The sequence below is a fragment of the Gavia stellata genome, chromosome 30, assembly GCF_030936135.1.
Source record: "Gavia stellata isolate bGavSte3 chromosome 30, bGavSte3.hap2, whole genome shotgun sequence".
Lineage (NCBI taxonomy): Eukaryota > Metazoa > Chordata > Aves > Gaviiformes > Gaviidae > Gavia > Gavia stellata.
The window spans coordinates 5,830,134-5,853,830 of NC_082623.1; the positions used below are offsets into that span (position 1 = coordinate 5,830,134).

A 23,697-nucleotide genomic window follows, 5' to 3' on the forward strand; every position below is an offset into this window, starting at 1 on the left:
CCCTGACCTGGACAATGATGTTCTGATTCCTTAAACGCCCAGTGGCTTCAAGTTTAGCTGGAAATATTTAATCCAGGCTTGATGCATTGCAGCCATAGTTTGGGGGAATTTGCTTCCCCTCTGGCCAATGCAAAGGCTCTGGTGCAGAGACACAGCGAGCTCCAAAACGAGCAGTGTTTTAAAGGAGCTAGAGGCTCGCAGAGCGGATCATTTAGCTCTTTTCCTTTGTTTTTTCTTTTCTTTCCAGTTGCATCCTCTTGGGCAATGTTAGCTTTGAAACAACCCATACCGATTACCTGGTCCCTGCTAAAAACTGGTGATAAGAGCCAATTCCCAAATGCCAGCGAGGGCGAGGAACCATCATCTGACACTGGTGGGCTGGAGGTAACACGAAGGTCATCTCCCCCCAGGCTGAGGACACCCACAGCTCCTCCAGCCCCTGGAAGCGGGGCGCTGGCTGATTTATGAGACTCTTGCCTTATAAAGCAGCAAGAGACCAACCGTTTGGCCTCCCTCCATAAGTGGAAGATTTAATTTCACTCAATTTTGTGTCTTCAGAATTATTTTGGTAGCACTATAACTGCAACTGCTAAGAACAAAATTAGATGTCTTTTTAAAAAGAGCTCAGATGAAAAAGGTCTTCAGAGAGGAAGGGAGAAAGAGAATAGGAAAAGACTGCTAAGTGGTTTGCCCTTTCCAAGATAATACAGATTCAGTCAGAAAGATCGCTGCATAGAAACAATATTTTTCAGTTTTACTTGGTCAAAATAATTTCTGCAGGTCCTGGAGGTACAATTCTTATTCGTAGCATACAAGAACATCGATTAGTTCCCATTTAGCTGAGGATTCATTTCAGTTTCTCACTCTTGGACTGAAAAAATACAGATGGGGGAAGGAGGTGGCACTCCAGATCAACCCCAAACTCTGCTACCAACTCCTTGCTTCGGGAACATCAGGGTGAGAGGAGGGAGGAGGGGAAGGAGGCATAAAAATAACACCCAGCTTCACCAAGATACGTGGAGCCCCACGCCCCGCATCCTTCGCACGGCGAGGAGGACCCAGGGAAGCAGCACCTGGCCTTACCGCGGTGATCAAGCTGCAAAAGTGGCCTGAAAGCTTCTTGTTCAGAAGCAGTTCCCCTCTCTCCTTCCCTCCCGGGGCTGGTACAGGCTTGCCAGGCCCAGAGCTGCAGCAACAGGAGGTTTATTTATAGAGAGGCAGCTAGGGAGAGACTGTTAAACATAGCAGCCTCATAGCTGGCAGGTCTCAGTGCCTAGCTCCGGGCTTTTACAGAAAGAGCAGGACTAAAATGGGAAGTGAGGAGCAGCTGGGGATGATGGGGACAGCTACACTTGGACTTCCCATCGCAACGTGCCTGTAGAGCTGAGCTAGGTACAGGGAAGGGAAGGGAAGGGAAGGATGCTGGGGAAAGGAGAGCTCTCAGGGCTCAGGGGCTCTGACAAAAGGGGGAATATTTCAGGAGTGAAACAAGTTTATCTGACCCAAGGCAGAATTTGAGGGCATGGAGATGACCTAAAACAGAGTCCTCCATTTCCAGCTTTGAAAACTCCTTGGCAGTTACTGTGTTGCTGAGGAAGTAATTTCCCATTTCTGTGTGTCAGGATCCCTCCTTCCAGGGTCGCCAGGTTTTGCTGCTAACAGTTTGGGTAAGTCTAAGGAAATAGCCCCAGAGTGGCTTTTGCCACAGCAAGTCTCATCATGCAGAGGGCACCGGCACCAGTAACCGTAGGTGGGCATCCGGGGGGACCCGCCGTGCCGCAGCATGGGATGCTCCCAGGCACAGCCCGGCAGCACCGTGCTGACAGCAGCTACTTACGTTGACGAACTCCTTGCCATTGTACTTGACGCGGATCCTCGGCTCCTGGATCACGTCCAGGTTGGAGCCGGTCACGGTCAGAGGCGTGTGTCCGCTGCGGAGAACCAGGAGACACCTGATTAATGCATCAGGCAGGAGGGGCTGGGGCTGCGCAGAGAGACTGCGCTTGACAATAAGGATGCTTGTTGATCTCAGAAAGATGTTTTCTGCAGACACTTCAGGCACCAGGTGACAGAGTGGATTAATACCCACTCCCTGAGTCACTGGGGAGCGGTGTCTCACGAGTTAGCTAGATTCTCTACTCTCAGCTGCACCCTCTCCCACCTAACAGGACTGCAAGGCAGCAGGATGAGAAATGGGACGAAAGGAATCAACTGAGCTGAGACTAAATACGGAAGACAATAAATTAGTCACAGTGTTTAATGATTTACATAGTGATGTTTTTAAGGAACACGATAAATGGTACGTGCAGTGAAGGAACTGACGTGCACTTGCATCTGGACTGCAGACGCAGCAAGTTGTCACATAGAGCTGGGGAGGGATGAAGAGCACCCGGTGCCATCAGGGCCAGGGAGGACACAACCCCCATTCTCCTACAGCCAATGCCCCTGAGCAAAGTCTTTCACTCTTGGCTGTTTCTTTTATGTGTTAATTGGAGCAGCACAGCCCAGATTCACCCAAGTCTCCAGCACCTCTGCAGCAGAGCCCAAATGTTCCCTTCAGACCACCTCTGTTAGCAGTCCTGACCAGCCCATCAAACCCATCTCACCCAAACCCAGGCGCGATCTTGAATTTGGACTCAAAGCAGACATGTCGCACAGCCTGCTGCGAGACACTTACTTCTTTCACGGGCATTTAAAAAAAATAATTGGAATTTGAAATGAATAGTTTGACTGTTACAGCCCTTGTGAGCACAACCACTAAAGCAACACAAGGGGACAAGTACGGCCCAGGGTTTTTAGCAGTGACGACGTCACGGTGATGTGATAGTGCGGGCCGCCCCGTTCCTAGCAGTGGAAAAATCTGGGAAAAATAGTACGTTTTGATTAGCATCAGCTTTTTCCTTTCTTGGCGGTTGCTGGTTTTGTTTTATTCCAGGACTACAAGAAGGAGCCTTTAATGAGCAATTGTGCACTTCTTCAGCAGATGGAAGCGATCTTGGGGCTTTATTTGTGCTCCAAGAATCTCGGTTAAGGCTGTTACTGCTGTAACTGCCTTGGTAATCACCACTGCTTTAGTAACTCTGGACCTGATTTTCGGTAAATGCAAACGCTGCCGACGCCCAGCACTGCCAAATGCAGGATGCTGGGTGGGATGTGCATTTCCACATAGACCCTCTTTTGCCCTCACTGAGTGTATGCTGAGAGAGAAGACCCAGACCAGGCGAGCTGGCTCCTCTCCCGCTGTCCAGGACCCGCTGTCAGAGCCTTATGTTACCTGGCGATGCTCCACTCGGGTTCGATGTGCTGCACCTTCGGATCGTCGATGTACTCAAACAGCAAGGTCTGCTCCAGCTGAGCCCGGTCGATGCTGACGGAGACGTGAACAGCCCCCAGGCCGTGGGCTGATGGGGCCGACACACACACGATCTCGTTCATGGATCGCCTGTGTGAGAGAAGCCGGGGAAGCGTTAACGGGCAGTTGCAGTGGGGGCAGAAAATGACCCTTGGTGCTGGCGCTGCCCTGCAGCGGGGCAGCTCACGAAAAGGCTGAGCCATCAGTCAGCCCCAGACTCTGACACCTGTGAAGGGGATGAGCTCCCGAGACGGGCAGGAGGGCTTCACTGGCACGGGAGGGAGGGAACGGAGCTCCGTGCAGGAGGGGACTCTGCCTGCCCACTGAGAGAGAAGCACAGACTCCCTGAAATTACTCTTTGTGCCAAACTGCAGCCTCCTGCATCCCTCTGTGAACCCGCTGCCTTCTGTTGGGCGTGTGAAAACAGATGGCTGCTTTTTAAATAGGATGCATAAGCTCACTCAAAAGCCAAATTCTTCCCCTCCCCACCCCACTGCACACACGGGCCCTTGTGAGCAGCATAATGGAGCCCACGAAGCCCCCGCCTGGGAAGGGCGAAGCCACCGTCACCGCTGCCTTCTGGCTTTGTCTCCCCGTCAGAGCAGGGGTGACCTCAGCCTCGGCGCTGGCTGGCCGGACACAACAGACCATCTGCTTCCATCGGAGCCCCGGAGAAGGTCAAGGCGGCAGGGTAGCGAGGCGCTGTCAAAGCACAAAGGCACCGGTGGATGGATGGAGAAGGGGAATGAGATCCGAGCGGTGCCGTTCCTGCCGCGGGGACAGAGCTGCGGGGAACTGCACAGCTCTGCGGCAAGCCCAGAGGCTGCTCCCACAAAACGTGCTGGAGTGATGTCCCTGGGAGGGCAGTGCCCCTACAGCCCACCCGCGGGTCATCCCGCCTGCCCAAACCTGCCCCCGGCTCACCAAAAAGGCCGTGCTCTTTCCGTGGCTCATTCAGTTTTGGCTTCTCACAGGGGAGAGGGCAGGCAGGTCTTCAGCACCCCACTGACAGTTTGGCACTTAAATCAAAAACTGGCACTCTTGAACGCCCAGCCTTTGCCGTCCTCGCCCTCCTCAGGCTGCGCAACTCCTGGAGCTGCCTGAAGAGCTGAGGCTCAAGTGCTGCCGTGCCCCTGCTCTGCTTCCAGCAAAGCTCCCGTGCCTCGCCCTGGGCAAGGGGCTGCTGCGTGGTCCCCTTTTCAGGGGCCTTACACACTCCCCGCACTCCCTAAGGAGTATGGGCACATCACTCAGCACTGGGCATTGCGGGGGGCGGGTATCGAACAGCGGGTACCACGATGTTGCCAGCTCACACCTTGGCATGCCCATCCACCACAACCGAGGGAACAGAAACAACCTCCTAAAATACCTGAAACAAATTGGACTTGACTGTTTCTACTGATGCAATTACATGTCTACCCCTTCCCGCTCTCCTCCTCCTCCCTCCCTCATCTTATTCTCACTCTCCACCTAGGTTTAATTTAACCGCGAAGGCATCCTTGTGCGAGGAGCGCATTTCTCCACCCTCCTCGCTGCTTCTCGGAGTGTTTCCGTGCACGCCGGTGCAGCTGAGGAGCTGCCTGCCTGCTGCCTGCTCTGCGGCCCCGCGCCGGCGCAGCCGCTCAGCCCTGCCAGGCTCCACCGTGCCTGCTTAGCTCTGGCGTGAGATCCAGAGTGACGCATCGCTGCTGGCAGAGCTGCTCTCGGCTCCCTGTGATCAGTTAATTAGCTTTCTGTGCTATTATTATGTCGTCATGGTGAATCTACCCACTCCTCCGATCAGAGAGGGGAGAATGGGGGAAGCTGTAATTAGAGTGAATCTCATTAGAAACTGCTTCATCTAATCAGGCTCCCCCACACCCTCGAGTACAATTGAAGTTCATTGCCTCAAAACAGTCCAAGCAAAACAAAGTGCACAGCGTGACCCCACGCGAAGGATGATGCCATTCATATACTGCCGCTTGCTTTGTTTAAGTTTCTGCTTGCCTGCTGTAATTAGAACATACAGAGAATTCAAAACTCTTCCAGGTTTTGCAGGTCAGTATCTGCAGGTTGCCTGACTATAATCACATATTTAAGGGATTACATTCAGGGCTGATTCTGCTCTCAGGCCAGCTTGCGGGCTGCTTCCGCTGGTGGTAACGCCGCTCGTTACCCGTGTGCGTCTGAGGAAGCAACCTGGCATCTTTGCTTCGGATATGGGGAGAAATGCTGACGGATCGGTTACAGTGCTTAGCGCTTGGAGAACTGATCTGCACTTGAAGACCTCGGCACGTCCAGACCTCCCAAAGCACCGTTCTAGGATGGACGTAGAATAAGCACTGCTAATATCCCAACACGCTCCCACGTCTGAACGCCCACAGGTCCTGTATCAGAGAACGTCTCAGTCTTCCAGATGAGAAATTCACCTCCAGGGGTCTTTGCTTTCCCAGAAACTTCCTCGGTTCCTCCTGGGAAGCCTGAGCGAAGATCTGACAGGCAGCATCCCTTTGCACATCACACCTCTTTGCTTAGGTTCCCGCACAGGCTGTGCCCACGCTGTGAAACGCATACTACCAGCTGCTTTGGGGCACCTATGTACGCTTGGTACAGGGCACGGATGTGTACGTGATGCACACAGATGTATACTGCATGTATCTTTTTTTAACTAAGCCCCAAGAAAACCCATTAAACCCTGCAAATGTCAACTCTGTGTTTACACTGCTGGGTAAAAAGCAAATTTGCCATAGAAATCCCAGAGGAGATTGATGGCTGTGCAAGTTTCTCGGCAGAAGGTGTGTGCAGATCCTCGCTTTGCTGTGCCATGCAGAGGCCCACCCCTCGCCCAGACCATTTCTAGGAGGTTGAGGTACCTGCAGCAGTGGCTGCAATAAAAGTAATGCAAGGTGCTGATCTGTGAAAAGAGAAACCAGAGGTTTCTTATAAACGTTACATTTTCTTCAGATCATCCAGGCTGAGGGCAGGTACTGATGACTACTATCAACATTTTACCATCGCAGTGATGTTTGCCGGAGGTTTTGGGGCCAGTTAACATTGTAGTGGCATTAAAATGAAATAATGGACAGCACTAATACCGATGCAATCCCTCCCTTGCCAAGCAAGGCTCAGTCACAGTAAGAGAGAAGACCGTTTCTTGTAATAAAAGAGGGGATGGGAGCCTTCAGGGGTTCCCAAAAGAATCTTTGCCGTGGCTGCATGTTCAGCAGATACACGGTGGTGCAGCCCTGATAACCAGGACGTGCACGGCAGGACCCGCGCTAGCCCGGCTCGGCCCCTTACCCGTAGAATTCACAGGTCTGGTTTCCCAGGAGCACCGACACGCGGCTGCCGGCACCCAGGTAGTGCCCGGAGATGGTCACCATCGTCCCTCCCGACTCTGGACCGCGGCTGGGATTCAGAAAACTCACCACTGGAGTCTGGAGAAAGAAAAGGAGAAACTCAGCGCTCCTGCCTGCTGCGAGGGGAGCTGTCAGCGAGCGGCTGCCCAGGGGCCATGCCAGCCGGAGAAGCACCGGCCCCCGAGCATCTTCGTGCTTTGGCTGAGTGGGGATATCCTTTTTAAAATAGAAAAGCAAAATAGGGATGCGCCCTGGACATCTGACAGATCTTCTGCTGAATTTTCGAACCCAGCTCTGAAAAAGAGATGCGCCTCAACAAATTGACTGCAAATTTAGCCTCAGCAAAATAATGTATTTACCTTCAACTTTGTTCTTAAACAAAGGTAAGCTGTTGCACTGTGGTTTCAAAAACTCAACATATCCCAAGCCAAGCGAACTACTGCAATGGAAATTTGAACCCCAATGTTTAAAGTTTGCCAGTGTGGTAGAGCATCAAAAAACCCCTCCAGGGTCTTGTAATGGGAAATACCGCACAACGTTAACAACAGGCAGTACCATCAGCTCCAGCTTAATATGAACCACCAGTGACAGTACTGTGGGGACAGAGTTTGTTTCCTGTTGCTGATGGAAAGACATCCTTGGTGGGCAAACTTCGATCCCACTCGACATTTTATTGGTGATATTATTGCAGCAATGCCGCATCTTTACCCTGCCTTGCACCACGATAGCTATTTATCCCCCTTAATAGCATTTGCAGAAAGCAGGTACCTTTTTATTTGTTTTCAATCAGTGGATATTACCAAATTGTTTTACTAATGCTTTCACATTACCCTCTTTATGACTCTCATCTGCAAAGGCTGGCAGCCTCCCAGCTCCACTCCCCTGGTACCACCTGCTTGGCAGCTCGGTGAGTTGGTCCTGTCTTCTCTCCTGTTTTCACAATGCAACATGTGTTTTCTGGGTGCCACAGCATTTGCCAGAGCAGCTTAGACCAAAAGTCTGTTTTGACCCCGACTTGTGAATAGACCAGAGAAAAAACACACAATCCACCCTCTTGTGGGTAATTATGGAATAATGTTACAGGAGGGAAACATTCGTCCTTCAACTGCTCATGGTTAGCTCACAGCTCTTATCTTCACTGGGGTCAGGATTTGGACTCGATGATCCTTGTGGGTCCCTTCCAACTCAGGATATTCAGCTAATGGCAACACTAGACAATACTAATGGTTATAGCAATGTTTACACTAGGCAGGCTTGGGAGCATTTCATAAATCAAGGAGTGGTTCCAAAATGCAAAAAAACCTCCAAAGGATGTTCAACGTATGACTGCCCATCAAAAACCTCCTTCAGCCATCAGCCCAACCCTGGTGACTGTTCCCCAGGTGAGTCAGGAACAAGCTGCAACACTGGGAACACTCCGGACAGCGAGAGCCCACTACCAGCTCCCTTCCTGGGGCCAGTCTGGCCGTGGGAGCCCGGGGACGGCATGGAGCGGTTATTTAACAACTCCATGGGGTCCCGCAGTTCCCACACATGTACCAGTGACAGAGCTGCACGCAAACTGGAAAGCACGGCCCTCCTCTGCATTCAGAATCAATTATAAGCACCTCCTGGCTACAAGCATCTGACGTTTCTGGTGTGAGCATTACCTTGTCTAAGCATTGCAATCCTTGGAAATTCAAAGCATTGCCAAAAATAGAAGCTGAGGCTGTAACCCCGAGCAGTCATTCTTGTAAACAAGGAAAAGACAGGAGAGCTGAGGGCCCATCCTAGAGACCAGCAAAAACTCCAAGGCTGGGGTGAGGCCAGCATCAGATGAGGACCTGAAAGCTGAATAAGAATTTTCCATCTTCAGCTCATGATTCGGTGATAATTATGACAGATTTACAGATCCAAAGTAGCTCCAAGGTTCCACCTCCCCAGATAAAAGGGGTGTAATTAAGGTGCCAGCATCGCTCCTGCACGGTGTCAGGCACCAGATGAGCTCACCAAGGCATGAACCCTCTCAGGGTCAGAACAGAGCTCTGCTTTAAGGTACCAATCAATTTTACTACTGACTTTAACGGCATAAACCAGCTGTAATGGAATTTGTGGCGGCGCTGAAGAGAAAAATAGAGGCCAAGTAACAAAAGAAAATGATGTGCTAGAAGTTTTAGATGCCTGAGAAAAAGAAATGATATAATCAGGGTAAGTGCTGGAAATCAGAAGCAACAATGCAAAGGATGATCACGCTCGGCATACGCTCACCAGGCTGCTGCAAGGTACTACTCCAAGATTCATCTCTGCAATTACCTTCCGCTGGCTCCTGGTTATTATTTAACACAAAGCAAGACAGCATCTTCCTTGTGTCGCGTGGGGACCTGCCTTTCAATAATGGCAAATCTGGGGACTATGCTGCCAGCACCCTGTGATGATCAGAGGGGTTTCTGGCATATTCGAGCAAAATGTGGCGATATTTTGCAGCCCTGCTATGTTGTTAAATAAATGAAATCCCAGGGGAGGGTGTCGCTTACAACGCCGATAGGGTGGCAGGGGCTAGCCTGATTTATCTTTCAATTAGTTTACAAATTGTGGACAATTGGTAAGTGCTGGCATATCCCTGCATACAGATTTCACTAAGCACAAAATCGATGTGGCTGGATGAAGTGCCCTGTTTAGGCAAAACTGGAGATATGAGAAACCCAAGCTGTGGCTTTTAAGTTTATGAATCAAAAGGCTACTAACTAAACAGCAGAAAGAAATGACCCACTCAACCAAGAGAAGCCCACCAACCCAAAGAGCAGCTCTCCATTAAGCAGACAGAGAAAGCCTATGCTGAACCAGCATCCTTGGAGGGGCACAAAAAAGATCCTTGAATATTTGGATGCAGTATTACCCTTCCATCCCAAAAGGCATAATGGGGAAAAGATTAAATCTATAGACACAGACACTAACTCAGACATGTTTAGGTTTCACAGGCAGTTGATTAAGTTTCTAGCAGGCCCTCAGTACCTGAGCTGCAGAAGGATGGACTCTGGTCCTTGCTCTCCTGTTGCGTGTTTCTGTGTTGATGCAAAAATGCCTATCGGTGCCTGTGTGTGCACACACGTATGTATGGAAGCATCTTCAAAACCAGCAAGAAGCAGCATCCTAGATTTACCCCCATTAACGAAGCACCAAAGTAACAATGTCCCTTCGTTACAAACGGGAAAATTTCGAGTGCCGACTCCAACAACTCGACAATTCCTCGTGCGCAGAAAGCCCTCGGGTACAGAACAAAGTTATGCTTTGTGTAACACTCCTGCTGGGATTACAACAATGCACTTTGCAAGGAGTAACCGAGCCTAGCAATTCAGAGAAGGTTATTGCTCTTTTGGAGGTGCAAAGCTGAAACCAAATGCTGCGGGAACCCTGGGTTTAGGTTCCCACCTAGACCCTGTTTATTCTGTAGGTCTGTGCGAGCTCTAGATCCTGAAAACTGGGCTCCTTGACTGGGCTACCAGCAAATTGTGCCATGCCATGGGGAAAACATCAGAAAAAGGTAGGAAATTTGGGATTCGCTTCTGGTGTTGAACCCCATCCATTTGACAGGCGCATTCGTAGAGCACGGCTGTTCAGCGGGGGACACGTGCTGCCCCCCCTCCCCGCCTCGGTGGGACACTCACCACAAACATGTACTGCTGCGCGGACCTGGCCGTGAACTCCGGCTTGCACTCTCCGATGCACAGGAGCACTGGGCCGGAGCTGATCCCTGGAAGCGCCTGTCCCATTTCACAGACGATCCTGGAAGCAGAAATGTCGCAGTGAGGCTTTGGCAGGAGGTGCCAGCAGTGCCCTATGCAGCTCCACGCAGGGCTGACTTTCTTTTTTTTCCTTCTTTTTTTCCCCTTCTTTTTTTCCCCCCCCTCTTTAACTTTGATATCTGCCTCTTTGGAAGAAGTTAATTACTGAGTCTATTTTTACCCCATGTAGTAATTTAAAGAAAAAAAAATCAAAATTAGACATAATTATTACAAGCTGTAAACTCCAGAGCAAAGCAGAGCACTAATGGCAATATATTAGCCAGTAGCAAAGTGAGTGCGAAGTCCTTAGAGTAACAGATGAGTTCATTAAGGGAACAGCTCACACTGCAGTCTCCCAGTTAATCAAAACCGGAGAAACCTGCTCGGGGATGATAGAGACAGCCGTGGAGAGCAGCCTTTGCAGGGGAGGCAGGGCTGGCTAACACAGAACATACTGACGCTGGTAAAAGGAGTCAGCGGCCCTGACAGACACCGATCTCGTGCTCCTCGCGCGGCCCAGCTCAGCCCCGCGGGCACACCCCGAGGCAGGGAAAGCCGTAAGGAGAGGGAGAGCTGCTGGGGTTAACCACAGCGGGCCAGGCTGGAAGATGAGGACACCCTCATTACACGCCCTGTGGGGGTGTAATCCAGAAATCCCAGGGCACTGGGAATGCATAATGCCTACTGGAGATGAGAGGAAGCAAATGCCTGTGATGCCAGCAGGTCTGAGAGGGGTTTTCAAAGGGACGTCAGCTGGCAGGGCTCTCTAGCTGTACCTAAAGGGGACGGATGCTGCTTGCTCCCACGGCAACGCTGGAAAGACAAATTCAAGAGCATCCTACCAGGCACCGGAAACCTCAGGATAGGAGGTTTGCTCTCTACAGTTACCTGAAAGGGGGTTGTGGGGAGGTGGGTGCTGGTCTCTTCTCCCAAGTGACAAGTCATAGGACAAGAGGGAATGGCCTCAAGTTGCGCCAGGGGAGGTTCAGGCTGGATATTAGGAAAAAATTCTTTACTGGGAGAGTGGTGAAGCACTGGCAGAGGCTGCCCAGGGAGGTGGTGGAGTCCCCATCCCTGGAGGTGTTCAAGGAACGTGTGGACGTGGCACTGCGGGACATGGTTTAGTGGGCATGGTGGGGTTGGGGTGGTGGTTGGACTTGATGGTCTTACAGGTCTTTTCCAGCCTTAACGATTCTGTGATTCTGTGGAGTAACCTGCCTCGGGGCAGGGGGTGCAGTAACACCGGTGATGAGACACTTATGGGCGTCCGGCCCGGAGAGCGAGACCAGAGAAAGAGTCAGAGCGTTCTTTCCCCGGTGAGGCTGAAGGAGCTTTTGCAGAGCGGCAGGGGAAACGCTCGCTCTCCTGCCGAACACATGCAAATGCATGAAAGGCTCCAATTCGTGAAGGTAGAGTTTCAGCTGCCTTCAGCCGCATTAAATTCACTACAAATAAAATAAAATAAAAAGACTAAAGGAAAAAAGAACCTGCAGACGGCATGCACAGGTGATGCCAGGAGGCCTAATGAAATACATACATGCTAGTAAAGAGCTCTAATGTGAAAGTCCTTATTGCTGCACATCAAAACGGGTTGCCTAGAGAACGGTCTGCCTTTGGAGAACAGAAACTGAAGCATCTCAGCTGTGTGCCTTAATCTGCCACGTGCTCCCCTCTCTGCCTTTCAACCAGACATCGCCCATGCACCTCTCCTCTGCCTGCTACTTCATGCCTTCTCCTCCTGCAAACCGGCAGCGGGGCGAGGAGGCAGCGTTTCTGCGCTGTCAGGCTGTGGCTGGCATTTGGGAGCAGTAATCTCTGCTCCTGCCAGCCCACCGGCAAACAAAGCAAGGTGAGGTGATTCCTGACACCCCACAAGCAGGGGAGGAGAGTGGTTTTCTCCCACAAGAAGCAAGGAGACACCAAGTGCTATATACAGGGGAAACACCAAATACTCAACTATTTGCCAGTAAAGCAGCAGCTGCCATACAATACCAGGCATGACAGGGCGCGGGACGGGGCACAAGTGACCTGGTACACCTGATCCTGATTCCTGATAAAAGCCAAATTCCCAGCAGGTACCTTGTTACAAAATGATGCATTCGGCAGAGCTGTAGGGTGCTGATTGCTGGGCTAAGTGGCCCTTCCACCAACATTAACCTAATTGCTGGCTGATAGATTGTGTGGCTGGAGCATATGGTGAGTCATTACAGTCTTGGAATTCAGTCTACCCACAGAACCCTTAAGAGGGTCCTTTTATCTGTATTCATCTTTAAAAGGCAGCTCTCATGCTAACGCTTGCTGTTATCTGCCCAGGGTAAATGTTTTAATGATGTTAACAAACTTTGAAATCTCAAGAACCGTAATTAGAGTCATGATTATAAAATCAGGGTTTCATACCATCAAAGGAGGATAATTTTATAATCTCCCATCTTTTATTTGAAAAATAAAAAAACCCAAAATACAGCTCAGCAGAACAGCCCAAACCGCTAGCAGTGACAGTACTGTCGGTGCAGCGCTTGGAGCCATTCCCGCAATGACACCAACGATGCTTTGTACGTCCAGAGTGCCCTTCATCCAGTGATTGGAAAATACTTCCTAACGCTAAACTGCCCACATCCTCACTGTTTGGAAGAGATTAATGTAACTTCTGTCTTACAGGTGAGGAAACAAAGACGAGGAGTGAGCAAAAACCAAACCAACGCCAACATGTCCTAGTGACAGGTCCTTCCACTGTGCTGGGGTTCAGACTGGGACCCACCAAATGCATTTCACCACCTGAGGACAACTGCTTCCAGCTGCTGCCTAGGCTGGGGCAGATCCGTGCTGCTGGGACCACTCCTGGGCCCTGGACTCCCCCACGCTCGCCATCAGCAGCCACGGCCCTACCACACACAACGCCGTCCTGGTCCCCAGCAGGTGAGATTAGAAAACCCGAGGGGAGACGTCACATATTGCCGCTCTCCTGCCCTGCACAAATGATCCCCAACACACCTCTCAGCACCTTGGCTACACCAGAACAACCCCCCGCAAACAGCAACAGGAGCATGTGTCACTTTGGGAGGTTTATTTGCCCATCCTCTGTTACATGCCTATTTTCTAATTTTCGGTTGACATTTTTCTTAGTGAAATAAATGAATTGACTCCAGTGGAGGCCCATTCGGATTAAGCGGCTGTCACCGCCTCACCCGCCTAACAAATGGCTGCGTGTAGGCAGCAGCGCCGGCTGAATTTCAAGTGCGATGGGGAGCGGAGGGGGCAGAGAGACTCAGCATCAATAGCGAGGTGCTCATCAGAAAAGTTGCTTAGCAAAGCAGGAACTGCGGTGTGGAAGGAAACAAAACACTTAATGAAAGCTTAAAGGGCTGCTTAACCCCCCCGAGAGAGCATCCAAGCACCTCATTCCCTTCTGGTGTAGGAATGGCATGCCCGGTTCCAGGCACCATCCACCTCCAGACCCCTTCCTGCAGGTCTGCAGGGCTGGAAAGGGTGGAGACATGATGCCGGGGGTTTGGATGAGTTATCGGCCTCCTCTGTGTTTGCTGGAGGTCAGGGAAGAGGCTTTGTGCAGGCTGGCCAGCCCTGGGGACCCGCGGTGGGGACGGGTGAGGTCCTGGAGGCCACTCACTGTTCTGCGACGATGTACTGCTCGGGCAGGGGCGTGCACTGCACCCCAGCAACCTGCACCCCGTGGGCGATCTCGGAGAAATCCAGGCCCAGGTTCACGCCACGGATGGTCACCCTCGTCCCTCCTTCTGGGGGGCCTGACACCGTCAGGATCTAGAAGGAAACAAACCACAGGGAAGTTGAGCTGGTGTCCCCATGCCACCCGTGCTTCTTCAACCCCATATCTGGCTTGGGAGCGAACTTTTGCTTTGCAGGCTGCCCAGGGAGGCCGAGTGCTGCAACCCCACCTGCTCCTGCTGCCAAACCCAGGCCAGCACCACCTTCGCATGATCCCTCTGGATGTCCCGGAGAAGCCCAAACCCAGGCCAGTCCAAGACAGATGGATTTCAGCCCAAGGATGCTGAAATCCATCTCTGCTGAGTTCCAAGAGAGGACATCAAGGTCCCCGAGCTGGCCAAGAGGTATGGGCGATGCCATCCCCAGAGAGCCTTGCAGAAGGATGAGGCTGGCTCCTTTTTTATAGGCTATACAGAAGACGGTAAGTCACCTTCCAGAAGTTGCCTGCTGCTTTGGAGAACTTTGTTAACTTCTGCCTTGCCTGTTCTCTGAACATTAATGTCACATTTTATGAGTAAGTTGGCACCTCAAATGACTTACAAATGTTAAGGGGTGAGGTGTGTGCTTTAAAGCTGCCTGTTTATAGCCTGCCTCAGCCATAATAATCTCTGTTTCTACAGACTTTCATTAAGGACAATATCCTCTTCAATTAGGAGTATAAATTACAATAACGTATAGTCACAAAATTTGGACCTAAGACTCTCAAACAGTTGTCCTGAATCTGCCACTGGTCTGTTGTTGCTCTTGGGTGAGTTACTAATCTTCTCCATGCTAAAGCTGTTATTAGTGAATAAACATAATCCATAATAATGCAATTTAATTAATTTAATGGATAAATCTTGTTTACGCTTGTTTGTTCCAGCCTTGTCTTTGGCAAAACACTTGAGCTCTTCCAAACCTTTTCCTTACCATTTCTGGATGGATGGCTGCTTTTTGTTCACCTTCTTAAGAGCTCGCTGTTCCCTGGACAGGAGCGGGTTAGGAAGGCGGCAAAACACCAGTCCCACCACAAGAGCGCATCCCGGCAACCTGCTGCACCGCGGGCTGAGTGCACCCCAAAGCAGCCCTCGTGGGACACCCTGCATTTGCCAGTGCCACGGGGGCACGACTCCCCTGATCTTGGTGGGATCCCCCTTCCCGCCCAACGCAAACTGCTAACGCTGTCAGGACACCCCTGTTCCCCATCACTTCTGCGGCTCCAAGTGCCCCCCCTGCATATTCCTGCATTTCAACTCTCAGCTGAAGCCATTCTCTTTCTCCCTTGCTTATGCCTTGTAATTTCTCACTCTCCACCTCTACTCACGCTTAAGGCGCTGCTGTTGAGTTTGGCCACACGTGCCGGGGTTCAGCCTGCTCCACGCACCCAGCAGAGCCAAGAGCTGCACCCTGTGTCAAACCACCACCTCCTTCCCCTGCGCATGCTTTAGTTTCTACCTCCCTCTCCCCTCAACCGCACCACTGAGGTTTCTGATTTATTCACCATACACTGTCTGTTGTACTGCTGTTTTCTGTAACTCATACCGCGTAGCATGTCTTGTATCATTTAGCTCCGTGAAGCACTATGTGCCCATAAAAGACACTACAAAATCAAGTTGTATTGCATTACACCGAGTCCTGAAGGCCTGCGCTGGTAACGTTTACATCGCTAGCTGGGAATCACCTGAACTTGGCAGTTCACGTACTTGACAGTTACAACTGTCCTTTGCAGCTCTAGATTATGTTAAAATGCGTTTGCTAGAGCACTTACACTGCTGGGCTCGTTGTCTCATCACTGTTCAAAAGAAGTCACAGTTTGCCATTTCCCGACCTTACCACAACCAGCGGAGCCAACTGGCCCCACCGAACAAAGCAGAGCTGATTCTGTATTTTGAAAATGTCCTGACCTGGAAAATCCCCAATATGGAGCTCCACTCGACCTAGATTTTAGTGGCCGCTAATTGAACAGTTTTGAAGTAACTGTGCCATAAAGCAGCCCCAGGGTTAGAACAGATGCATTCAATTAATTACAGCTGGAGAGATTCAGTCACAACCGCAGAAAGAAGATAAGTCTTAAAGGTCCCGTTGCACCGAGCGCCGGCGACCCCTCTGAGCAGCACCCGGCCCGGCAGCATCCCTGGGTCACCTCGTTGTGTCACCGGTGCTCGGCCGAGGACCCCCAGCAAACCCAGCCCGGGGCAGCTGCTGGCGGCGGCGTCTGCCTTCACCCCGGGCTGCGCTGGTGCTGGGGAGCTGCGCAGGCTGCAGGGCTGGCTGCAATGACAGCCCGGATTTCTGCTCTGAGACAAACAGGATTAAGAAGAAATATTCCCCAACTTCAAGAAACACACTTTAGCACAGTGGCTTTCCACTCAGAGGTCTGGGGAGGATGAAAAGAACCTGCAAAGGGCAGCTAAGGGAAAACGAGGCCATTACCAGGAATTTTACACGTACTGTTTAGGGGTCTGTACCTCTGCTGGAGGTTTTTTAGGTTGTTTGCAGCACTGAAGCAGCTTGAAAGTCACCGAGATCTAAAGTGGGGTGTGGGAGGCAGGGCCTTTGGTTTTGCTGATCCCCCGAATTATTCTGAGCAGCTCACCTCTCCTCTCTGCATCAGCCTCGCCTTGCAGGAAACAAATACACAATCCATCGCCTCTAATAAAGCATGTTCCTGCCACTCAGGGAAAGGATTTATGCAAGTGCGAAGCACAGAAAGGATCCAAATGCAGAGGTGAAGTGGGTGGTGGTAGGAGCTCAGTCACCCTTACGCTCTGCCCTTACATCACGTAAGGGATGCAGATGCACCGCTGCATTTCTGTTGTTGCTGCTTCTTACTTGAAACTAAGGTAGGGATCCCAGGGATCCCTGAGGTTGGAATCCAAGGCATCCCAGGGATCCAGGAGCTCCAACACAGTGCCAGCACACTTCCCTCCCCAGCCTGCAGAAGACACTGCTATAACGATGCAGGATAAATGTTCTCAGCCTCACATCTTGCTGGTTGCATGGTTCAGCGTTTCTGACATAAAGCAGTATTTAGCCTCCAGAAGATGCCTGTGCACAAGACGGGGAGACCTAGGACTGGCTGTGAGTGCAATGGGGCTTTCCTCCTGGAGCTGGAGGCAAGCCGCGAGCCCAAGACCGTTCTGCACAATAACCACTTGGCATCTGTTAGGGTGCAGAGAGAGCGCCCAGCTTGCAGAATAAATGGCGTAACTCCTGCCCCCCTCCCAAAATGTCATCCACCGTCATTCTCTTTGTCTATTTTCATCCTGCTCTAAGCTAGCTGGATCCCAGCTGATGAGCCCAGCGGGGAGCCAGCACATAAGCATTGTCATCCCGGCATGATCCCTCCTTGTCTCTGCCTTAGCTGATAGCACATTCAGAACCTAATTGTTATCTCAGCAGAGCAACTCCATTATTCAGCCTGACACTGCCCCCCCTTCAGCTGTTTGTTGCACTGATGTTATATTAATGAGGCCTGCAAATAAATGAATAGGAGATCAGAGTGCCGCTTTTTCGCAAGAAAACTGATTTTTATTTATTTATTGCTAAGACCACAGACCGTGTGGAAGTTTTACGCTGTTAAAGGGACACTGTCTGTGACAGCTGGGCCTCTCGCTCAGGAAAAGGGCTGCCTATATCCTACTGCTCATTTACTTTTAAGACTATTAAAACACAATCTCTTCTTACTAGTTATGCATCCCCTGAAGGCACTGGCGCCTGGAGCAAGGCCCTTGACCTCCAGCTTGACAGAAAGAGTGAACTGGCCAGATGAAACAAAAGGGAGTGGAAACCAGCCCGTATTAAAGGCTTTTTTAGTCTGAGTGATGCAGGCTTCAGTGCAAGCCCCGGTATGAGACCAAACGCTGCTCGAGCCTGTCAATGCCGGTGCATGCTGCATGGAGAGCGTGTTACCAGCACCTGCGTTAAACCTGCCCGGAGCGGGTCGGTCCCAGCAGGGCAGGGCAGTCTCTTCCCAGCTTTCAGTGCACAGCTCTGCAGGACTGGACATTGCAAAATGGTACCCACAGTGCTCAAAGAACTCGGATGCCAGTAAGAAGGACCCAACAGCAAGGAAGGCTGTGAAGGTCTCGTGGTCTCCAAGACAATCTCATACACTTTTCTGGGGGAGAAGGGGGATGAGGGAAGTTAACTTGTGCTGTTGGAAGGTTTGGGTTTAGGAATATCGACCCTGCAGGGTTTCTACTGGGACTTTGCCATTTTCTATAGACCCGACCGGTCAAGAACTTAGCAAAATTCTGCAAGAGCTTTTAGCCATATATACCCTTCCTATCAGTGGATCTCAAAGCACATGAAGAAGGTCACCTGTTCCCTCTGCTTTCCCCCTTCTTTTCCTACAACAGTGAAAACTGCAAACTTGACTTTCATGAAAAAAAAAAAGCAAGCTGTGAATTCATAAGGAGAAGGGTGGGAGGTGGAGTTCAAGGAAAACCACCAAATACTGCAAGACCTGTGATAAAATCACAACAGCTCACAGCACGGCCAGGGTCAGCTGAGGCCACGGGACAATACACCCCCCTGAAACCTGTATTTTCTATCGCTGACCCTCACTGTGGAATAAGCCAATCTGCCAACGAAAGCAGAAACGTTTCCTACTCAATTCTCTCATCTCCAAATCCACTCAGGGCAATCTCCTGAGACTTGAAACATCCCCTGCCGAGGCACCCCACGCTTCCCGCTTTGAAGGCTGAGACACAGACCTGGTTATGGAGACAAGAAATCTGTTAACTGCAAAGCTCTGCTCTTTTCTCCTTGGACAGAGACCAAAAGTATTGCTTTCAAGCCGGACAGTGATAAAACACTTGGTGGCAGTGCCATGCCCGCAGCCAGCCGCGAGAGCCAGCCTGGCAGTGCTTGGATGCAAGTCACTTGGTGGCTCGAGCAGAGTGGTTTTCCCCTTCTCTGCTTAGCTCAAGGAGGGGTAAATAAATAAATCTAAGACTTCTTCAATGTTACAGCTGTCTGAACGGTTTATGGTGAAGAAAATCTCAGGCAGAGGCTATTTTGCTTCTTGCACCTTGTAGCATAACCTTGTGCAAGCAGAACAGCACTCGGATACAAAAACTTTGGTTTCTGACTACTGGCAGGACAAGGTGAATATCTAAGCAAGCCTTCAAGGCTCATTTTATCTTTCTGTAAAGATAGCTATGACTTGCCAAACAAACACACACACCCCCAAACAAGGAAAGGACTGACTCTCAACATTTCTTAAGGCTTTTGCGTCTCTGCACAGTCAGCACCTCTGCTCCTCCGCAGCCTCACAAGCTCCACTCTGCAGTTTACAAAACAATGCACAAGAGAAATACCTGCGACCAAAGGTATAACGTGGCTGGGCAGGAGGTCTAAGAAAGAAACACCAAAGGCCTGGTGACATCCCTGCGGGATGGATGGACCCTCCTCAGCAACATCCTGCTCCAGTTCCCTCCTTCCATAAAAAGGAGGCCGACGCCTTCCTCCCAGGGGGTCTGAGCATGAGCCACTTTAGCTAAGCTGGTGTAGAAACTAATCTGAGTTAAGAGGAAACTTCCACATGTACTGGGGTCCTTGTTGGGCTGGCAGAAGTTTGTGTGCCGAGAAGCCCTGCTCCTGCCCTGCCAGGCGTTTCTGCAGCCATGAGCATCAGTGCAACAGGCTACTTGGATCCAAGGCTGTTCTACACCCATGCCCTCCGCCTTCTGCAGTATGGACACACGCTCAGAGCAAGGGAGGCTTTTCTGGGGAGTTAATTAAGTGAGAAACCAAAATCTTCTTTCATTCCCACCTGATATGAGTGTCACTCCTAATAGTAATGTTAACAGACCAAGTACAGTTTTACTGGTAAAAATGCTCCTGGGAGACATTTTGCATCCCTCAGTGGTCTGAACAGAAACATCAGAAGCATCAACTATAGACTAATTAGCTCCCTAGTTTAATTAGCATTCCTGCAACAGTCCATAGCGGTCACCCCAACGCTGGTGGCATCGCTGGCGAGTGACAGCTGCACGGCAGGGCAGTGGGCTGCAAACCCCGGCCACGTGCCGGCGGATCCGCACGTTAATTTCACAGAAAGTAGCGGAGCGTTTTATTCCCTGTTCTTCAGCGCTGGCCGGACGACAGCGGATTTTCAGACGAGAGGGAGACAGACACAAATCCACTTTGGAAGGAGTAAGGAGAAGGGGCCGGAGATGCGCGCTCTTACCTCGGTGATGCGAGGGTTGGAGCATTTGACGTTCCTGCTGGACCAGTCGAGCCAGGGCTGGGCGGAGGGCGTGCTGCAGTGCGGCTGCAGCGTACACTTGGCCTCGCCGCTGCACCAGCCGCACTCGAACTTGGGGTCGGCTTTCAGGCAGAGCCCGCAGCTCTCGCGCTGGGCTGCGCACTTGTAGAGGTGCACTGCGGGGAAGAGGGGACGGTCACTCAGGACGAAGTCAAGAATTGAAATATTCACGCGGACTACAGGTCTTCTTGGACTTAAAAGCAAAGGCACATGTTGAGTTTTGACTTAATGAGCCGCAGAGTGGACCTGCCCATGTGGTTTCCAAAGCCAAGGCCGTATCCGTGGTGCTTAGTGAGCACCACTATCAGTGGAGCAGAGCCAGCTGCTCTCACCCAAAGCAGGATCCACGGGGACCACAACGCCTCTGCCTGCAGCCGCAGTGATGGCAGCTAACGCCCCAAGAGCCGCTTCCCAGCCCCCATCACCGCCCCCCTTCCCATGACTTGAAAGCCAGCTCAAGCAGACGTTACCTTTCAGATCCTCTGGGTTGTCAATAACAAAGTTCCCGTTCCAAACCACAGCAAAGTCCACTGCTAAGTTGCTTATGTCCATCCCATCATAGAGATACTGAAGGAGAAGATGGAAAATGAAATGCTTGGGAGGATATATCAGAGACACTAACAGGAAAAGAAGATTTTTTTTTTAAAAGAAACCGTGATTATTCTCTGCTTAAAAACATGTGCTGATGTCTGAACCACCACCACTTCTACACTTCATCTCCAAGGTCCTGCTTTGACTCCCTCCTCCTCACCAGGAAGAGATAATTAAATCAGATCTAGTCCTTGTGAGAGGTAATAGATTAATTATTCCACTCACAGTGGTTGCTCTTGTCACTCAGTCTCTAGCTTATCAATACAGCCCCTCCAGTTAATCAGACTGGAAGAACTGCTGCCTTCAGGCTATCTTCTTATACAGTCACCATGCACCCTAGTGTGACTGGGAGCTTAAAAATCACGCTGCACAGCTTTGGCTGATGAAACAGGCAACAGCTAAGAAAAAACAGAAAAAAAAAAGAGAGGTCCTTTCCCAGTCTCTGCTCCAGCCTAGTCTAGGATAGCACTGGTTTGAATTATTCACCTCCTCATGGACATGCTGGGGGCCGTGGCTGAGTGACTCTGGATGCTTTAGGCGAATTCCCAGTGTATTCTGAAATTCCCATTATCGCAATTGGCACCAATGAGCCCTCATTCTGATGCTCTCTTTAAGTCAATCAAGAGCTGCTAAAAAGACTCAAAAAGGTGAGCGAACACTGCCATCCTCTTTGGGATGAGGGAATGGTGATTAAACCAAAGCAGACTGATTTGACTGTCCCCATGCAACAACTGTACTGGTTTAACTTACGTTTGGTTGTACTGATTCACCTTGCCTGGGTTTTACTAAGTTGGTGGGAAACTAGATCTTCTGTACAAGTGATAGAGCTGTGAGTACAGAATTGCCCTTACATTCTCTACCTACCACTTCCTATTAGCCTAACAGGAATAAAAGTGCTTCTCTTATGTTTATAAAATGCTTTGGATAGGAAAAGTACTATAGAGTATTAGCACATTCACTATCTACCAAGCTGCAAGGCCCAAAAATGGCTGGTGATATATAAATATCCAGTGAAATTTTTAAAAATTCAAAACTCCATTAACAATTTAAGACCATCTGCACTGAATATTAAAGTAGACCCTGTTCTGCTGCCTAAAACAAACTGAACATGCCCTGTTTGCCCGTGGACCTCTTCGAACGCACGGCGAGGAGGGGAAGGACCACGCTCTTCCCCGCCTGTCCCCCAGCTGAAGCGCGTCACGCGAGACCCAAACATGGGCTGGGTGGCCTTTGGGAAGCCTGCATTTGCCATACGTGTTTTGGCATTCCCAAGTACCTGCCACGGTGACTTTGGGCGTAAAATAGTGCCAGGTCCATTGGCAGGGCTAAGCCCCATCCTCGGAGGAAAGCTATGCTCCCCTGCCTGCTTCGCCGGCAGCATCATTCAAATAACTTCCCTCTCTCTGCTGCGCTCTGCTCTCTCCCCTGGCAGTTTTCCTTTCCCCCTCCTTCCCTGCACCACGCAGCTTTTCAGCATTACTGTATTCATCCAGCTACCGTGACCTGGAATTCGACAGCTCCCCGATAAGGGGTCTGTGATTCGCCTTATCTCCCCCGTGTGAATTAGCCTGCCTTAACACCTTCGTTAACATTCCCTCCTCCCCTTCCCCTCGCTGACCCCCCACAGTCAGACAGGGAACCACCAGATAAAGGATCTTCTCTGGCCAACACTATAATGAAACACGTCGCGTGCCCACGGCAGGTTCCCACTTGGAATTTGGGATTAGTTTAACTCTGGGATTTTTCACTTTCCCCATGGCTGAGCCCATCCCCTTCGCAACTATTGGGAGCTGACACCCATTTTGGGCCCCTTTTTGCCCCGTCCCCCTCCTGGTCCCTCACCGAGCTGTTCTGGCACTGGACGCTGGAGCTGTTGAAGCGCAGGGCGGGCACGCGGTGGATCACGCCCTGGATGCTGAGGACGCACTCGTACCCGCGCTGGCCGGACTGGGGCTGGGGCAGGTTTCTCGCCTTCAGCGTGATGGGTTTCACCTCTCCCACCGGGATCAGGATCTCCTCTGTGGGGAAGAGCTGGGGACAGTCCTGGGAGGCAATAAAAGAGAGGGGGAGGTTACAGTGGTGATGGTGTGTCTGCAGGTCTGGCCAGGTCTCAGCCCGCCCGCTGCGGCGGCAGGGCTGACGTCCCAGCACATCCTCAGCGCGCAGGACCACCCACTTCTCAGTCTACCCACGCAGCTGCAGGTTAAGTGCAGAAATAAAGAAAACCCCATTACAGTCCCCCTGCTCTGGGACTGGCGCTGATTTTCCCACCGCAGTCGCAGAAGAAGGAACACCGATATTCGGGGAATAAATCGAAGGCATCCTCCTGGCTCTGAGCTTGCCATGGCTTTTATCTGCGGAGACATAAGCTCTCGCCCTGCCCTCCCGCAGCAGCGGCAGCGCGTTATCAGCTGCTCCAGCTCCGCCTGAGCCCCGCTGCTCCAGGAGGGCGATGGGCTGCTCCCAGCCACACGCTGCGCTCCCCGGGCCTCCTCCTAATCCCATTTCACTCCTTACACCCCTTGGCTGTGTGCCGCTTTGGAGCGAGACTCATCAGCATGGGATGTGCTTCCCTCTCACTACCAGGTACTGTTCTGCTCTGCTTTATCTGAGTAAAATTAAGCCAGTGTGCCATTAATTTCTGAGGTGACATTAATTTCT

General features: G+C 51.1%; 1 protein-coding gene across 1 annotated transcript in view; it reads right to left on the reverse strand.

Annotated features, from left to right (window-relative positions):
* PLXNA2 (plexin A2) overlaps positions 1 to 23,697 on the reverse strand; it is a 154,182-nt gene that overhangs the window by 24,831 nt on the left and 105,654 nt on the right. The window contains exons 9-16 of the mRNA XM_059831192.1: positions 22,879 to 23,079; positions 20,916 to 21,012; positions 20,368 to 20,561; positions 14,077 to 14,228; positions 10,335 to 10,452; positions 6,632 to 6,768; positions 3,275 to 3,442; positions 1,838 to 1,931 (exon numbers count right to left, since the gene is read on the reverse strand). Of these exons, the coding sequence (XP_059687175.1) occupies positions 1,838 to 1,931; positions 3,275 to 3,442; positions 6,632 to 6,768; positions 10,335 to 10,452; positions 14,077 to 14,228; positions 20,368 to 20,561; positions 20,916 to 21,012; positions 22,879 to 23,079 (1,161 nt within the window). The remainder of the gene's footprint in view (positions 1 to 1,837; positions 1,932 to 3,274; positions 3,443 to 6,631; positions 6,769 to 10,334; positions 10,453 to 14,076; positions 14,229 to 20,367; positions 20,562 to 20,915; positions 21,013 to 22,878; positions 23,080 to 23,697) is intronic.